The following is an 18,567-nucleotide window of genomic DNA, read 5'->3' on the forward strand; positions in this document are numbered from 1 at the left end:
CGAGGACCGCAGTTCACCTCACGGGTCTGGAAGGCCTTCTGGAAAAAGCTAGGGATAACGGTGAGTCTGACTTCTGGTTACCATCCCCAGGCCAACGGGCAAGTGGAGCGTCTACAACAAGACATTGGTCGATTCCTCCGTAGTTACTGTTTTGCCAATCCCCAGCTGTGGGTGAGGTACTTGCCCTGGGCAGAATACGCCCATAACGCCCTCACTCATTCGTCGACCGGACACTCTCCCTTTCAGTGTATTTTAGGATACCAACCACCCTTATTCCCGTGGCATCCGGAACCTAGTGACGTGCCTGGGGTGGAAGCCTGGCACAAGAACAGCCAGAAGGTATGGAAAACCGTACGCAAACATCTCCTCCGTCGCCGGTTGCAGTTGAAACGTCAGGAGGACAGACGACGACGACCGCTTTCTATCCTCCCTGGTCAGAGGGTCTGGTTATCCACCCGCGGCTTACAAGGGCCGTACATGTCCAAGAAACTTAGCCCTAGATACCTGGGACCCTTCAAAGTGCTAAAACGTGTTACTCCGGTCACCTATAAGCTGCAACTACCCCGGCACTTGCGTATACACCCCTCTTTTCATGTATCCTTCCTGAAGCCCGTGGCCACTGCCCTACATAAACCGCAGCCTGCACCTCCTCCGCCCATCGCCTTGCCCGACGGGAGGGGGCCAGCATACATCGTAAAGGCACTCCTCGACTCCCGTCGCCGTGGGGGGACCCTTCAGTACCTTGTGAACTGGGAGGGCTATGGGCCGGAGGAGCGCAGTTGGGTGGCCGCCCGTGATGTATTGGACCCTGATCTTATCTCTGATTTCCACAGGGATCATCCTGGGCGGCCCGCTCCCCGGCCCCGAGGTCGCCCCCCAGGTCCCAGGGGAGCGTCTAGAGCCGCTCCTAGGAGGGGGGGTCATGCCACGCCCATGCCATCGCGAGGATAGGATACACCTGGACCAAGCAAGATAAAAGGGAGAAGTCTAACCGAGACAAATGCGGAACCTTGATTCGCCGACCCGACCAGCGTCCGTGCTTGCACAAACCTGCTCCTTACTCTCCTCCTCATCCCCTGTCCATAACCCGACGTCCTCTCCCGTGACCCCTTCCTTCCTGTGGTTTCTCGATCTGTGTTTTGACCCCTCGCCTGACTTCTTGACTACGATTTTGGATTGTCCATTAAACGAAGTTTGCCGTAGAAGACCCACGCCTGTCCCTGACCACGGTTTCTGTCTCACCCCGCCGACTCCGGAGTGCTCCGCAATTGGGTCCGCCTCCAGCTCCCGGACGACATCATGGCAAAATAAATGTAGCCCAGTATATTACGGTCCCTTTGACTCGCCATTAGCTACCATTACTTAACTGAAAATATCAGAATCTAACTTGTTGGAATATAAAAACAGTTTGTCATGTGTTTAATGATACATACACACAACGTACACAATCCTCTGTAGTGTCTTATTTTCTACGAGATGTAAATTGCTTGGAGAAAGGCGTCTGCTAAATGAATAAATGTAAATGTATGAACGTTCATACCAACAAGCAAAAAAAAAGAGAATCGTGTTGAGAAAATCAGAGAATCATCTTGGGCCCTCCTCTCCTTTGTTGCCATCCGGGAGCTGCAGTCCCGATTTCTCTCCTGCCGAAAAACCCCACTGTCTCAGCAGCATTGCCCGCTGGTCTGGAGGAGTGGAAAAGTAGGTTTTCTGTTCCTCAGAGTAGCACTGGACTGATGGGATGATATCTCTGTAGCTCCAGTCTTTCCAGCGGAAGTTGAACCTCTCCAGGAGCTCCACTCTGTCCTCCTGAGAGGGGACACAATCTGGAGGGGGCTTTTGTATCAACTCTTCATCTACTACCACACTTGGGAAGACCAGCAGAGCCCTTATGGCAAACCAGCCGCCCAGCCTGGGGTGAATACAAACTCCAAACATTTTCTGTGAGAGGGATGGGGTGAGGGATACGAGAAAGAATGGGACGGGGGGGAAGTGAGTTAACAGAGCCATTAGTAAAGTAGGTAGTTTAAAAATTCTTCTCGACATTAAGATTCTCGCTTATTTCTAATGTATACACCCCACATGGCAGTCTCTAGTATTGCACTAGTGGAAAGTCTTTACGCTTTCTACTCCACTATAGAAGGAATGGAAAAAGAGCTACTGATCACAGCTTTGAGGGTCACACAGCATTGCCCTACGAACTCAAAATGGAAAAACAGACACGGAATTCCATACATCTACGCATCTTCCCCCGGCATAAGGATGGCGTCCAGTGGTAACAGTTGGCTTGTTGAATAAGTCATGAGATAATTTTAAGAGAAATGTGAAGTTTCACCATCTTGTAAAGTTTTTTTCAAAACACAGTTAGAGAATTGCATAACTTTCTGCTGAAAAAACACAGATACTTTTGGCGAGCCTAACTGATCAGATGCTGATTTACATTACTTGTCATGTCTGCTATGTAGTTATAGTTATAAGATTCCTTATTAATGATATTTACAAGAAGATGGACCGCAAAGCCCAAGAACCTGTTCTTTTACCTTCTCTCCCCATGGGTCATTAGTGATGTCTGTCCTTTGGTAGTAGTAAGCTGCTCCAGCAACATGGGCAGCAGTCTGTGCCAAGAATTTTGGTTTCCTGCTTGGGAGCATTTCATAATCATAGCTGATGTCAACAGGCTGATCTGGGAAACACTGTGATGTGAGAAAATACATTTTTTGTAGTTTTCACCAACTATCCTGTTTACGTGCCCTATCTTACAAAACTGGTGAAAAGTTTATAGCACCTGCAACTCCTACAATTTGGTCCACACTTCCTCACCTAAGAACAACAAATGGATATAAAATTTTTTCATCAGATGTAAGGATGAACTAGACCAACTATAGGAAATTCTTTTACATTTATTCATTTAGCTGACACTTTCCTCCAAAGCAACTTAAGTTCCCAATTGTTTACCCATTTATACAGCTGGATAATTTTACTGGAGCAATGTAAGGTTAAGTACCTTGCTCAAGGGTATGACAGCCAGAGGTGGGGATCGAACCTGCAACCTTTGGCTCTAAAAATAGTAGCTCTAACCACTACTCTACTAGCTTCCCTTTCAACACAAGCTTTACTTTTACACATTGCATTAGTGAGTCAACATAAACATGATCATAAGATAACTTTGCACATAAGCATGCGTGAATAATCTGGGTAATTAAGAAAGCTATGTTTGTGATAAAAAATTGATAGTATGACAATGTCTGAGTACTCCTTCACATCTGGCACCGTTTTCTTTAATGGTCTGGGATTATAACCCAAGAATTTAATATAACAAGCTCATAAACGTGTAACAATACTGCTTTAAATATTTTTGGTAATAATTTGAAAGAGTCTAAATGAACAAAGTAAGCAATTTTGACAAATGGTGTTTACCTGAGATACACAGGTTGAGATGCAGTCTGCGACACATTGATCAATGGGATCGTTGAGGCCTTTGAAACTCTCTCTCTTCAGGAAGGGTTTGAAAGCTTGTTCAAACATTTTGGGAGTGCTCAAGACCACCACCGCAACTGTGTGATCCGGGTATGAAAGATGGAGGGTCGGTATGAGCACGGCATTATACCAGCCAACCTGTACATGTGACATACGGGAGTATGAAATTAATACATTTCAATTTCACATCCAGGGACGTCAAACCTTCTTTAATCTTGTTCTTGGAACAAAGAGTTCATTAGTACATTGCACATATTTTCACATTAGGATTAACTGTTCTAAATGTATAAATTATGTGTAAAAAAGGTTCTGGTGTTGACCAAGCCCTTTATATAATTTATTTTGTAAACTCTGAAGCTTCATATTAATCAGAGACACTTATTTCCAGAGGTGGGTAGTAACGAATTATCATGTACTCTTACCGGTACTCAAGTTTCTTTTTTTTTTTGAGAAACTGAGAAATGTTTGACTAATTTTTGATAATCATATTTTTTACTTTCACTCAAGTATATTTGTAAAAAAACAAAAATGTGCATTTACTCCGTTACATTTCCGAGACCTTCTTTTCATTACTTCTGAATTTTTCACATTTAATGTTTTAATTTTCTCTCTTTAAAAAAATAAAGTTATTATTATCGCGAACCATCACGTCTTCTGTGAATTTCAGCAGCTATTGCCGGCTGTCAGTTAGTCACGTTTATGGTGAACCATCACAAATATTCAAAGCCATCCAACTACTTGTTCTGATTTCACTGCCGAAGTTCACTAATAATGAGAAGAATCAGATTTACTGTTGGCCAATCAGCACTAGAGTTGAATTTCACCCTGCCTTTACTGACAGCCTAGTTTATTTACTTCCAAGGAAGAGAACTCAGGAAAACTTCTGAGTTAAAATATGTAAATAATAAATAAAGAGTATGTTTTTTCTGTACTGAGACAATCAAATTGAGATAGGTAGGACTTATCCATCGACTCATTTAAAAAATGGTTGAGTCCCAACTATGTTATTATTACAGTATAAGTGTACGACCTAAGATTTTTTTTTTGCACTAATACTCATAAAAATTAAGTGTAATTTAAATGGTTTAAAACAACAACTAATGTATTAATTATTAATATTATTGGCATGATTAGTCAAGAATTTTATGCAGTTACTCATGTGATGTACATTGGTTCATATGGTGGAAAGAAACTAACTGTACTTAATCACACATTTGCAACCATGTCTCTCTTTCTCCTAATGTAGTGCACAAATTGTATTTTCTCTGAGATGTACATCACTTTGGAGAAAAGCATCTGCTAAAGTAATAAATGTAAATATAAGTACTTCAGTGTATTTATAACAAGTGAATTTAATATGCATTTACTTAAGCAAGCGAAGACCTCAGGGTAATAGCGGTTGAGGCCTACGGTAGAATCACCGGGCGCCAGGCCGGGGAGGACACCATGGACGGGATGCCTGTCCATCTCAGGGCAGCCGCACATGCACGCACCCATTGACACACAACGGGCAGTTTAGTGTTGCCAGTTCAGCCGAACCGAGTGTGTCTGGACTGTGGGAGGAAACCGCCGCAGACACAGGGAGGACGCTCAAACTCCACACAGCATGAGCCAGATTTGAACCTACACCCAACGCTGTGAGGTGGCAGCACTTCCGCCCAGTGGCCATCTAACTAGAAATAAACTCTAAAAAGTTGGGAAATACTGCTGAACCAATAATGTTATGTTTACTAATATGATAACTGCAGGAGCCTAGTAAACAAGAGAGTGTGGAGGTCAGCAATTACACTACAGTACACCCATATTTTCTGTCATTTTTGGGGGAATTGTTATTTGTTTACTTCCTTTACTACTAGAAGAAGCTGCACCAGTGAGAGTTATGATAAATTCTCACCTATAAAATATCCGAGTACTGAGTCTGTGAACTTCATTCATTTGGAATAGTGTGAACACATGATTTTCTTAATTTTATTGTACAGCTGAATAAGATAAAATTCAAAACTAAGAGAATATTTTCATTTTGCTGCTGATCTTCTCCTGTTGTTGTGTAGCTTGCTTGCTAACAATTCAGTAGGTAAACTAAGCGCTGCAGAATGTCAATCAATTTGGTCGCCTAACTTTAAATTTTAAACAGGAGTTACATTAATGCACAGTGATTCACAGACAGTATAACCTACCTTAAAAGGATAAACTTCAAAACCCAAAGGCATGAGAAACTCACTAAGCCCCTTCTCTATGTCCTCCACGGTGACACGTGGTTTCGCCATCGATTCCATGTAATTCTGGGAAATGTTGTTCTTCGAAAAAACGTTACACTTCAATTCCCAGAAGCCCTCTTTGAAACGTCTGTACGCGCTGACGCAATGACGTATGCGCGGCGCTCCAGGATTTAAAAGTGGGACGCAGAATTGTTGTAAGTGTTTTTTTCTTTTTCTTTTCGTTCTTGTAAAGACGAGTTTTGATAGATTTTCGTTTTCACTTCTCACATGTTATTTACACACAGTAGTGGGTATTAATTAGTGTGGCGGGTAGTTCATCTGCTGGCATTCCAATGTCCTGACGAGATTATTTTCACAGAGACAGTTAATTACGCATTCCCAAGTGAAATCCGCTTATTCAGAAGGTTTATTTTATCTGACACGTTTGACTTAAAATCGACTTATATATAATTAAGCTTTACTGTGTGAGTTAGGCCAATCCATCGGGTCAGCTACTAGTAGTGCAAGAGTGGTTAGTTTGCTGCTGCCTTCTCTTTTGGATCTGAAGATAATTGCTGCTTCAAATTAATCTCACCTTTACACTGTTACAGCTGGGTAATTTTATGTATACAATGAATGTGGTAAGTAATTAATTGTAGCTGCTTTACATTGTTAGTTGCTTGGTGAAAAGCATCACTTACAATTATTTATTTATGCTTTTCTCCTTCTATTCTAATCTAACTAATGACTCTATGTGGTGTTATGGCCCATACACATACACCTTTCACCACAGTGACTTACAGTACACTGCTAGATACACTATTTACACTGGGTCACTCATCCATACATCAGTGGAACACACGCTGTGTCATTTACACACTATGGGGGGGAACCTGAACAGCCTGTCTTTGGACTGTGGGTGGAAACCCACGCAGACATGGGGAAAACATACAACTCCACACTGAATGGAGATCAAACCTATGTACACTGGCACCACCCAGGCCCTGTGAGACAGCAGCTATGCTTACTGTGCCACCCCTCAGTTAACTGAGTAAATGGAGTGTTTTTACTGTATTCGTTCAGGTCGGTACATTGATTGATCAAGAGAACTACAGCAGCCGGAGGACTTGGACCTACAACCAACGCATAATAAGGTAACGGTTGTGAGCACTGCGCTGGCTTATTGAACTCATTTTGAAAATGCAGCAAAATACTTTTGGATGGCAATTCCGTGTTTTGTGCTAAGTGATCGGTTGGATTTTTGTTGCAGATTGCCCTCCTAAATGAACTGGGACACTCGGTTCAGCTCCATCCTGTCAGCTGCAGATGGCAGCGTAGCCAAAATGCGCGTGAGTAGCAGACACAACCACTAGGTCGGTGTGTTACATTGAAGTTTTCACACACGCGTTGCTAAGGCCCCTGTAGCCCATATTGTTTACATATATAGTGGGGCCAAAGGGAAACATAATTTGGGATATGGTTCACTAGTAAAATACACCTTTATGCAATGTTCATCTGTTTGAGGTTACAGGTATAGTAATATTGCCAGCATGTCTCATGGTTGTTTTGTCTCTTGCTCTCATTGATCTTTTTGTTTCTCCAGGAGCGACTGACCTCTGCAGGGAAAGGCTCAAAAGGTAGGAAAATTTCGGTTTGACAATGCCAGTCTTTAAAGAACTGTTGAAGTTTAAATTTGTAAACAAATCATTCAGAGCTTTAGGCTAAGTATTGGGTGTTGGTGAGTGAGTAGGTCATTGTTTTTTAAGAGAAATAAAAAGGCGTTTCTGTTGCGGTTGCTTGGACCTACTGCTTCATTGTCACATGGTACTCCTCTCTCACTTTTGTGTTGTGGTAGATGTATTTCCACAACCAGAGGCATTGCGTGTTCCAGATTTGGAAGTGCCCCCTGTGTCATGCCCCCCTCAGCCTCTCAGTTTACCAGTGCAGTGGAGTGACATGACTGGCATACAGGCCCAGCTGCAAAGTCAGAACCAGGTGAAGGATTGCCCTACACCTGCTGTGGAAGAATGTGTGTGCTCATGTGCATACTCATGATTCAAAACACCACCAACTAAAACAGGGTGTAAGATATGAAGGATGAAAATTTTACACATCTCAGTGTCTTTAGGCCATCGAATCACTTACCCAGGCCCTGCGGTTCATGGAACGAGAGCGAGACTCTCAGCATCGCCACCTGCAGGCATTGCAAGGTAAAGACTCGTTATTTCTATGCATACACTTGGATTAATTTCGTGGTATATTAGTAGCCTTTATTTTGCTCAAACTCTGAAACTTTTGATTTCCAAGCGGCATCACAAAATAGACTGCTGCCTCAACCTTAATAGTTGAAATGTTCCCATAGCCACTTGGTTTTATTTATTCAATTAATTGTCATATTTATCTGTTTAATGTAGTTATATTTTCATGAAAAACTGCGAGATGTAAAAGTCATGTATAGCACTAAATTATAGTGATGTTATCCCACATTTCATATTCAGTTAACAGACTGTCTAGACTCATCATTTTATATTCTGTCCTGCATGCATAATTTAATGTGCTGCATAAATTTATGATGTTCAACCCTGAAGTCACATTAGCAAGTAGGATTCCCCTGCTTCATTGGATATAATCATGTCAGCAGTTGTACCCATTATAATGGAAGTATTTCTCTTAATACCTGTTCTAATTTGTCATGTGCACTTCCTTAAGTCTTGGATTTTCTCTCTATCCTGGTCTCTGAAACAGGCATACCCACTGTCCTGACCTGTTTTGAAGGTTTTAAAGATTACCAAAGTGTCGTCTTTAACACTCGGAAATGAATGGGCAATAATTTTCTGACAGAAGTCAAATGGAGAACTTTTTTCTGATAACTCTTTCTAGAGGAGCTGCAGAGGTTGCGTGACCGTGAGAATGAGTGGATGCGGGCAGGAGACAGGGCCAGAGGGAGTCCAGGAGCAGAGCGCAGGATGGAGCTGTGGAAGAGAGAGGTGAACAGAGAGATGAGCAGCCTGAGAGAGCAGATTGACAGAGCCATATCTCTCAGCAACCAGGAGGAGAGGTGAGAAAGAGCTTGACCGCATCCCACCACTTATATTGTTATATTGACACCACTATGTATAGTTCCAAAATGGTTTGGCTGAACATTGCATGCCAAGCAGAATAAAGCCAACAGCTTTCTTAAGGTTGTTTTATGTCAGGAAAAAATAAATTATGAACTGTTCTGCTTATTTCATTTCTGTGATGGGGGGAGTTTGACAGGGAGGAAAGTGGATTGCGTAAGAGTAATGGATGGGGCGAGGTGGAGATGCTTAACCCTTGGCTGCTGTTTAGTAGTTTTGTGGAATACATACTGGCAGGTGTAGTCATTAGTTGGGGGTTATGATATTTACTTGCAGTTTTAGTTCGAAACTGCGGCGGGAAGAGGTGGAACTGCTGCGGAGGGAGGTGGACCAGCTCCAACAGCAGCTGAGTAAGTGTTTTATTGTTTTCTAATTATTTTTTTGTCCTGTGACTGGATGTGCAAGTGGTCATTTTGATGAGTCATAATATTCCTAATGAGTTATTCAAATGAAACTTTTTAAGATGGTGCGGATAAGTGTCCCCCCCCCCCAAAAAAAAAAAAAAAAAAAACTGAAACAAGTCTGTATGCTGTGCTAAATGTTACCATATTAACAAGGTAAGGATGGTGATGGTGAAAAAACAAAACTAAATATGATTAAGAGTTCAAATATGCCCTTCAATAAGTCGGAAAAAAATTTTGTAAAGTTTTTCAGAAAAACCGAACGGAACCAACCTGCCTTCCTGTTAACTGAAGTCTTTGTTAATCCTACTCTTTCAGGATGCCTTCTGCCAGACATTTGGCAGTTATTATGGTGTGATAGTACACAGCATAACATTTAATTTTTTTTTATCAGCACCTGTAATATATGACACAGTGTATTATTCACAAGTTTTGTGGTTTCCATTGTGGATTGTAATATTTCTTTATAAGTGAGTAAATAATTATAAGAAGCTTACTACTCTGGCTCCTTGCCATACAAATTTCCAAAGATACAAACATTTTCAAGAGTATTTATATTTAATTACAGTTTTCTAACATCTTTTACTTTGGCTAAACAGTTAGCTGGCAGTAAAACACAACAGTATATGAGTGTGGGGCTACAGTTATTGTGAAATAGAAATTTGTGGAGATTTTTTTATTTTGTCATCTTAGGTTTCGTTAATGTAGGTGGAAGTTAATGAAAACATTAAAATACAAAGTCAGTTTGTTTTACTTGTTATAATTTCTCTGAAACTTCTGCAAAATCTAACCCATGAATAGATGAAGGGGTATCTTTAACCTTTTGATCATGTAGAAAAAAATATTGTGTGAAGTGGCCAGAAGTTGACAAACATATTGCAAGCTTAGGATAAATTTGTCAACCAATTTAATTATGATGTTGTAGAAATTAGCTTTTTTCATTTTAAATTGATTCTAATGTTGTTTGAAGTCGTTAATTCCATATAACGTATTGAATTAATTTTTCTTTATTTGTAGTTTTTACACGACCTTCTTGAATCCCAACTCTGGCTGTAGTACCCTTGAGCAAGGTACTTACCCTGAAATTGCTCCAGTAAAATTACCCAGCTGTATGAATGCGTAAATGTAACTGCCTTAACATTGTAAGTTGTTTTGGAGAAAAGCATCAGCTAAAATACATGTAAATGTAAGAAAATAATTTGAGGCATATCTGTATTGCTATAGTATTACTGAATGTGCGTTAGTTGTAAAAGTGTCCTTGGAGATATAAACAAATCAACTGAAAAAACAGACTTCCAGTCCCATAGTTTTTGCAAGTTGAGGTGCCTGTGCCTATAAACTTGCACAAAAAAAGCAAATTAGACTTGCTTTAGAGTAATGTTGAAATTAAAGTTGCAGACCAGCCACTGGTTATTTCAGCAGGATTGTGCAGGTTTTAACAGGAGAGCAGGCCTGTATTAGTCTTAAGTTAATCATGTGTGGTCCTGCACAGCCAAAAAAAAAGGGTGGGAAAGAACATCTAAAAGAGAAAGGAGCTTTGCCATAATTATGAAATTTGTGTTTAGTTAAAATTTCATGAATTGTAAGTCTGAACTGTGTTTAATCAGTTTTTTTTGACACTGAAGGATAAGGATGTTAATGAAGTCGGGTCAACTCAGTATCTACTGGTCTGTTTGTGTGCATGTACATGTTCAGGGAAACGAGAGGAGGACTTGTTTCATCAGCAGTCCGAGACCAGAGAGGTGAGGAGGCAGTATGCACAAAACTGCAAGGTGAGGCAATTGTGTATTGGTGTGTAATTACAAATCAATAGAAATGTTGAAATAATTAGTGTAAAATAAGGTACATTAGCCATAAGCTACATAAGTATACCATTTCTTCATATACTGTAAAAGCCACTACTGTGATTCATGAAAATATATAAAACTTTTGCATAGTCGACTTGTTTAACACAGTGGCTTTCTCTGCATAGTTAAACACCCATTGTGAAAGTAAAATGACCTTTTTTTTCTGCCTCCTACGTCTTTCATGCCACAAAGCACTATGCTTTTTCCGTAACGGGGGAAAAAAAGTTACCCTAAACCCTTTGTGTTTGTGGGTCTTTTTTTTTTTTTTCCAAACCCCCCAGAAAAACTATTTTTCTACAAATACCTCACCATTACTCCTATACACACACACACACACACACACACACACACACACACACACACACACACACTGTCTGAAACCGCTTGTCTGGGGTCGCAGCAAACGGGAGCCTAATCCGTCAACACAGGGCGCAAGGCTGGGGGGGGGGGGGACACCAGTTTGCCCCAAGGCACCCCAAGCAGGACTTGAACCCCAGACCTGCCAGAGAGTGGGACCCAGCCAAACCCGCTGTGCCACTGTGCCCCCTCCTATATACACACAACATTAAATTTAGCAAACAAATCTTTAATCTCTGGCTTAATTTATAGTTCAGTGCAGAAGAAAAATGTTGAACATAAATATAATGAAATAAACAAGAATAGTCATTGTTCTTACCTACGTTTCAAATGTACGATTGCAAAACCTAGTGTGGGAAGGAAGGTTTTAATTTGTAGGCCTGTATTTCCTACTACATCTACATTACATTTATTCATTTAGGCAACACTTTTCTCTGAAGCAATGTGTAACAAAAGTGCATTTCATTAACAGATGTAGAGTTAAGACCCATGATTGTTGAAGTACAGTCAGTTGCTCCAACAGATGTTTTGAGATCCTTCTTTAACATTGAGAGGGGTTTAGCAGTTCTGAGGGAGAGATGGAGCTTGTTCCAACATGTCAGAAACAACACTGAAACTTTGGGCTTTTGATGTCTGACCTTTCGTGTGTGGGCCGACTGAGCAGCCAGAGGTGAATGAGCATAGCAGTCTGCCTGGGGCGTAGTGAGTGATCAGGTCCTGCGGGTGTCAGGGAGCAGATCTATTAATGGCCTTGTAAGCCGTAATTAGAGTCTTAAACTCAGTATGGCGACCTAGAGGCCCCCCCTCAAAAAAAGTCAGGTTGGTATGCTCAAGTAATGACATAAAAACTGAGTTTTGGTACTGGAATCTCCACTGTATGTAGTGGCTTAAGATAAAGAGGCATTTAGCTGAAACAATTCTGTATTCTCTACTAAATTTCTTGTTTATGGAGGCGAATGTTTCACCTTTTTATTTTTTGATCTGTAAATTTGTAAAGTAGTGCATTTGAATTTGTTACATACATTGCCAGTATAGGTCTTTCAGTCATGAGATAAGGTGGCTCATTCCTGTAGATATTAAAGATTATAAATACTGTTCTTGTTCCAAGACTCTGGAGAATCTGACCGACAGCTACAGGACACACAGTTTGGACCTGACAAAGATCCTTTCCCAGTACCAGGACACCCAGCGGGATGTTCGACAGCTCAAGTCAGTGCTCTCTCAGCTGGTATCTTTCTAGAAGTTGCTTCCCATGATGGGAGGTTAGCTAGATGAGTGGGAGTTGGCAGCACCTTGCCAAAATGCATTTTTGCTCTTGATAGCAAGGAATATTTTGCAGTTTGATCTTGTGGTCACTGGTAATTAAGTATAAGGGGCCTGCTGTGTCAGCTCGAAATGGTGGTAATCCCTGGTACAGCCTGGATCCTCTTTCCCAGACTGCAGTTTTAGGTTGGAGCTGGCATCTGCCCTTTTTGATTGACCAAAATGAACTCCTGCTATTCCACCTTTAGACGACATTTAATTAAGCCTGTTTATGGGGGGTTTCTTTTCTTTTTACATTTATTTTACATTTATTTATTTAGCAGGTGCTTTTCTCCAAAGCAACTTCCAATGAACTCTTAGGTGTTATCAGCCCACACACCTTATTCACCAAGGTGACTTACACTGCTAGATACACTACTTAGAATGGGTCACTCATCCATACATCAGTCATCTATTTTTGAGATTCTTCGTTGATGTTGTTTTGAATTGAAGCAACGGGTCCATTCAGTTGGTTACTTTTGGGCATGAAATTGTAATGCCATGTAGACATTTTTTTTTTAAAACCTCAGACTATCTTAGTTACTTCCAGTTTTCTTGAGAGTAAAAGTTCATACAGGAACCTGTGTGTTTTACCTTTAGGGTGACTGTGACAGAACTGAAGGAGGAGGTGAGAGGACTCATCCTTAGGGAAAGACACAGTGCCCCTGTGCTGACCACATTCAGAGCAGGTGAGGCTGAGGGGTCTGATGCCCTTTTTCCCCATTCCAGGAATTCTGTGGTAAAATTTTGTTCCATTTAATCTCCAAAAAATGACTTCGACCCAAATGTGTTTTTTTTTTTTTTTTTTGTGCTATTTGATGAGAGGTGGGGGTGCGGTGGCACAGTGGGTTGGACCGGGTCCTGCTCTCCGGTGGGTCTGGGATTCGAATCCCGCTTGGGGTGCCTTGTGACGGACTGGCGTCCCGTCCTGGGTGTGTCCCCTCCCCCTCCGGCCTTATGCCCTGAGTTGCCGGGTTAGGCTCCGGTTTCCCGCGACCCTGTACGGGACAAGCGGTTCAGAAAGTGTGTGTGTGTGTGATAGGTGTGTGTGATAGGTGTGTGTGTGTGTGTGTGTGTGTGTGTGTGTGTGTGTGTGTGTGTGTGATAGGTGTACCTTACATACCGTCTGCTTCCTTAGATGATCTCTGGAATGCTGTGATCTTGACTGGAATGAGTGGTTGTTACAGGTGGATGGATGGTCCATTGTGAAATGCTTGTTCACTTTATTTTATATCCAGAAGTGTTTTTGGTACATAAACCAGTTTTTCTTGGCATCCTTATTTCAGATCAAGAATCAGCTAGAAGACCTGTGGACCATCATGAAGAGAGGTCTGCTTCAGACTCTGAAGAGGACTTTAGCTCCACCCCCAGCTTAGGAGATGTGAGCTCAGATGACCTGTCGTGGCTGGTTGAGAGAGACACGGGTGAGCAGCTCTACTCTGTGCTGTGCTGAGTTGAACCTTTTCCGTCTTGTGGTTCTAGAATGTGAACATAATCACCAGCATGAAAGGAACAAAGCTTATTCTTCTGGGGGTGTTGGGGAAAACCCACTGCAAACTCATTTTTGAGGTGTTTGGGAAATTTTTTGTGACAAAGTGGAGATCAAAAGTCCCTGTTAAAGCCAGCATTCTCTCAGAGCTTAATCACCACCGCTGCAGATGTCTTTCCACAAATCCCACCCTCATCCCTCCACCCCCACCACCACCCATCTTCTGCCCTCATACGTAGGCTGGATGTTAGACCTCAGTAGAGAACAGACACAAACATGTCTCATTCTTTTCTTTAGTCAGGTAACACAAAAGAACTGATCTTTCTTTTAGATTTCCATGAACACTTGTAGGGGCAAAGCATACAGGTGTATGTCTTTGTGTTACACTGAGAGTGTGTTTGAAGCTCTGGCATCTCTAAGTTGTGGGGTGGAGGGGCGATAAATGGAAACAGGTGGTAGTACAAGAAAAATAAGGAAATGAGGGAAACATGCTGAGCATACAGATCTTTGCATAAAGAATTGTGCTTTTAAACATCAGCTAAAGAAAACTCTACTGAGTACGACTATGATGGAAGGACTGATGAGAAAGTAAAATAAAGGAGAATTAAATTGCTTCACTCTGCTGAGTAATACCTAATTAAATAGAAGACAAACTAAGATAAATTAAGTATAATCTCTTACCTGCTTACAATGCATTTGCTTAGAAGCATTTCCTTCCAGGGCTCTGCTACTTTTATGCTTACTAGTGTAACATTTTGAGTAAAGCTAGGAGGTAAAACACTAGATTATGTGCTTAAGTGTAGAGGTGTGTGCTTGGATGGTGTAGATATACTGTATGTATATAGCCATTCCTCACATAAGGCTGGGGGCAGCCAGCGGCATATGGTTAAAGCGTTCACATTTGGACTCGGAGGTTCAAATCCCACCTCCAGCTGTAATACCCTTGAAAAAAGTACTTGAACAAAATACCCAGCTGTACAAATGGGTAAATAATTGTAGGCAGTTTAACCATTTAAGCCACTTTGGACACAAGCATCAGCTAAATGAATAAGTGTAATTTTTTTTTTTTTTTCTGTGAAATCACCATCTTGTGTGAATTCCTATCGTGAGGTCAAATTGCCATGATTGTTGGAAAAATATGGATGAAAATGTCACCTAAGATGTTTTTTTTTTTTTTTTTTTATAAAAATTCACTTTGTCCAAAGTGTTGTACAACTCAGAGTAAAGTTTTCTCAAACTGAAAAATTATAGATGCCAACGTGATACTGCAGGCACAATACATTTGTCCTGTACCACAGTTTTTGCCTCTCCACATGAGTAGGTGCATAGAGAATTGCCAGGAAGTATAAAGGTAATTGTGACAGATAATGTAGCAAGTTCATGGAGGAGACAGTAAGTCTGAAAGAGATGTTCTGAGTGAGAGGAAGCTTATTATACACTGGAGCTAAAACTGAGAACCTCCGACTTCTGATTCTGACTTCTTGTGCATGAGATTACAAAGTAGCCAGAAGTGGAGGAGTATAGCAGTCTGCCTGGAGTGTAGTGAATGATCACATCCTGTACGTGTGAGGTATAGATGTTTTGAACTTGATACAGGCAGCTACAGGAACTCAGTGGCAAGAGACAAGAAACAGATTCATATCGATGATAGTACAATGCATTTTATACGATTTGTAACAATTATTTCAATTTACATTAATTTAGCTGATGCTTTTCCCCAAAGTGAGTTACAATGTTCAGCGACGTAAAATGATTTACTCATTTAAACAGCTGGGTAATTTTACTGGAGCAATTTAGGGTAAGCATCTTGCTTAAGGGTACTACAGCTAGATTCAATACATTAGCTTCAATTCCTTTTAGCTTATGGATTTTTAAGGTATTTTAAACTTGGTTTGAACAGCAGAAACTTTTCTCCGTTGAAAAAAACCTTATAGTAACAGAGGAAAGTTGTCTTTTTAAAGTCTATATATTATTTATATCTTACTGTGGGTTTTAACCTGTTACTGGGAGACTTGTTTTAAACTGTGATTCTCAAATACTTTTGGTGAGTCTGGTTTTGCTTTTGTTTTTTTTTTTTTTTTTTTTTTTAAAAAAAAAAAAAAAAAAACACATTGCTGCTGAAAGGTTCCTTTTCTGCAGCATGTGGGGAGTATGTTGTCTTTTATCTGATTTTGTACTTTATTTATTTGTTGGGCTGTTGTAGCAGCCCTGAGTGCAGTGTTGAACTTAACAGTATTGCAAACCCACTCACAAGAAACTCATGGAAACACTAAAATCTTACGCATGTTTTTAGAGACAGCTGTTGTAACATTTTAAACCCATCTGTCCTTTCACCAGTTTGCACAACAGCATTAAAGCTACACAGAACATGTGCTGCCCAAGGAGTGCCTTTTTGTGCATAAGGTTGAAATAACACAATATGGATAAATTATTTACTTTTATTAAAATCATTTTTATTGCATGCAATTGTTGCCCTCATTGAACTGTTATATCAATGTGCAAGGTAGCCTGAAAGCTGTGCAGCAGTCATACTTGTATTTTGGCTGAACTGAAAAAAACCTACCACAGGGTGATGGGGACATGACGACAGAGGTGACTGGTGTTCCTATATCACTTCTTCCCCCCCTGCCCATTGTGGAAGTAAAATGACTTTGAAATAAGCAAAAATCCCTTTGTACTCAATAATAAAGAAAAGGTTATATATTTATTCAGTCTGTTGTAGCAATATTTTTCCTGCATTACATTTAACTCAGTTATGAGGGTGAAGCGTGCATATCAAGGTTTTAGATGAGAGGCCTAAGGCCATTGTAACATAAATCTGTAATGTGCTGATTTCTCTCCAGCTCTTTCACAATTTCAGTTAGTTACTTTGTTTTACAATAATATTAATTAATATTTTGTTAGTGAGGTGGTGCCACACTGTCAAAACTGGTATGCTAACTTTGTGGTTAGATTTACAAACAGGAAATTACCAAGCTACACATAACATGTATTATGAAAGTTTATTTCCCAAGTGGCCAGTGTCATGTTTTTGCAGTTATGAAGCTAGAGCAGATGCACAGTCCTTGGTGATACTTTTCAATCTCATACAGTCCCACAAAGATACTTATGACGTACAGTAACAATAGTAGTTTTATTCTTGATTCCAGTTTCCTGGTATTTGTTGAAGCTTTTTGTAGCGTTAGCCTTGGGGGTAAAGGAAGTTATTTCCTTTTTCTGAATTTTTTTAGTTCCTTTTCATTGCTTAAATTATAATAAAGCAATACATGTTGGTTCACAGAAACTAGTACAAAGAATATCATCCTCTTCCTTTAAAAGTCAGTGTAGTGAAGTTTGAAAAATACAGTTCAAAATGCATTCAGTGAAATCCAGCCAGAGATTTGGTCTTCAGCAGGTTGTTCATGTATTTCAGAGTATTTTTCTGATGTGTTTGTTGTACAAGTTAACTAGAAACAGCAGAAGTACAGTCTCGAAATAAACTCTTACTTTCCAGCAGGGCGACGAAGAAAACCCCATACAAGCGAAAATTTCCAGCTGACAGAAAGTGAAAATGGCACAGGGGGAAGTGGCCTGGAGGAGGATGCTGAGAAGGACGAGGACAGTATTGACTTAAATGATGAACCGGAGACACAGTCTGATAGCTTTCAAGATTTCGATGTCAATGACCTCTGATCTTTAATAAAGTCTCTTGGGAAATGCTGTACAGTGTTTATAGCAGTGGAAGAAAAGTACACTATATGTGAAAAATTTTGGCATTTTGGTTTCCACCCTCCATGACTCAAAGCTATACAAGTTGCAGGAAAATAACAGCATATCTGTTCATAATTTATGATTTCATTTCTTGAATTTCAGAGTTACGAACATTCTGAATAAAAGTCCACTGCCATTCCGTAACTGCTGCCCATTCATTCGTTTTAAGTTTGGTGTTCTGCAATATATGAGATACTTTCAATTACTGAGAGCTGCAGTTGTGTTGCTGACACACAACTTAATCCAGTAAGACACTGCTGAGATAATTAACATAACTGCACCAGATTTGGGGGTTCAATTACCAATTAACAGGTAGTAATGTAGTGGAACTCTGTTTCAGCATTATGAAACAGTTTGAATTTCTTATACACTTTTTCATACTTTTAAAACTTGCTGTGTAGAAATGTGCCACTGAATGTATTGCAAATATAAAGTGATAAACTTTCAGATACAGCAAACTGGAAAAGGAAGCCTGTTGATATTCTCAGTCCTATTATTATACTGAAACAAATCCATGTTGGTTGATGCTGTGAGGACAGTTAAAATACAATATCCTGTGAAAGGAAATGCAGTACAACTTTTTTCTTTAACTGTTATGGTTAAATGGGTTTTACCGTCTGCTACAGT

The 18,567-nt window shown here is 40.4% G+C and overlaps 1 protein-coding gene across 1 annotated transcript; it reads right to left on the reverse strand.

The window, feature by feature from the left end:
• Positions 1 to 899: 899 nt before the first annotated feature.
• Positions 900 to 6,614, reverse strand: mmachc (metabolism of cobalamin associated C). The gene is made up of 5 exons (XM_018734312.2): positions 6,607 to 6,614; positions 5,655 to 5,832; positions 3,418 to 3,615; positions 2,541 to 2,693; positions 900 to 1,941 (listed from the first exon to the last, which is right to left on the reverse strand). Exons 1-5 carry the CDS (start codon positions 6,612 to 6,614, stop codon positions 1,585 to 1,587), a joined length of 894 nt encoding a protein of 297 aa, XP_018589828.2. The 3' UTR covers positions 900 to 1,584.
• Between the last annotated feature and the right edge of the window lie 11,953 nt (positions 6,615 to 18,567).

This window comes from Scleropages formosus, chromosome 9 (genome assembly GCF_900964775.1).
Source record: "Scleropages formosus chromosome 9, fSclFor1.1, whole genome shotgun sequence".
NCBI lineage: Eukaryota > Metazoa > Chordata > Actinopteri > Osteoglossiformes > Osteoglossidae > Scleropages > Scleropages formosus.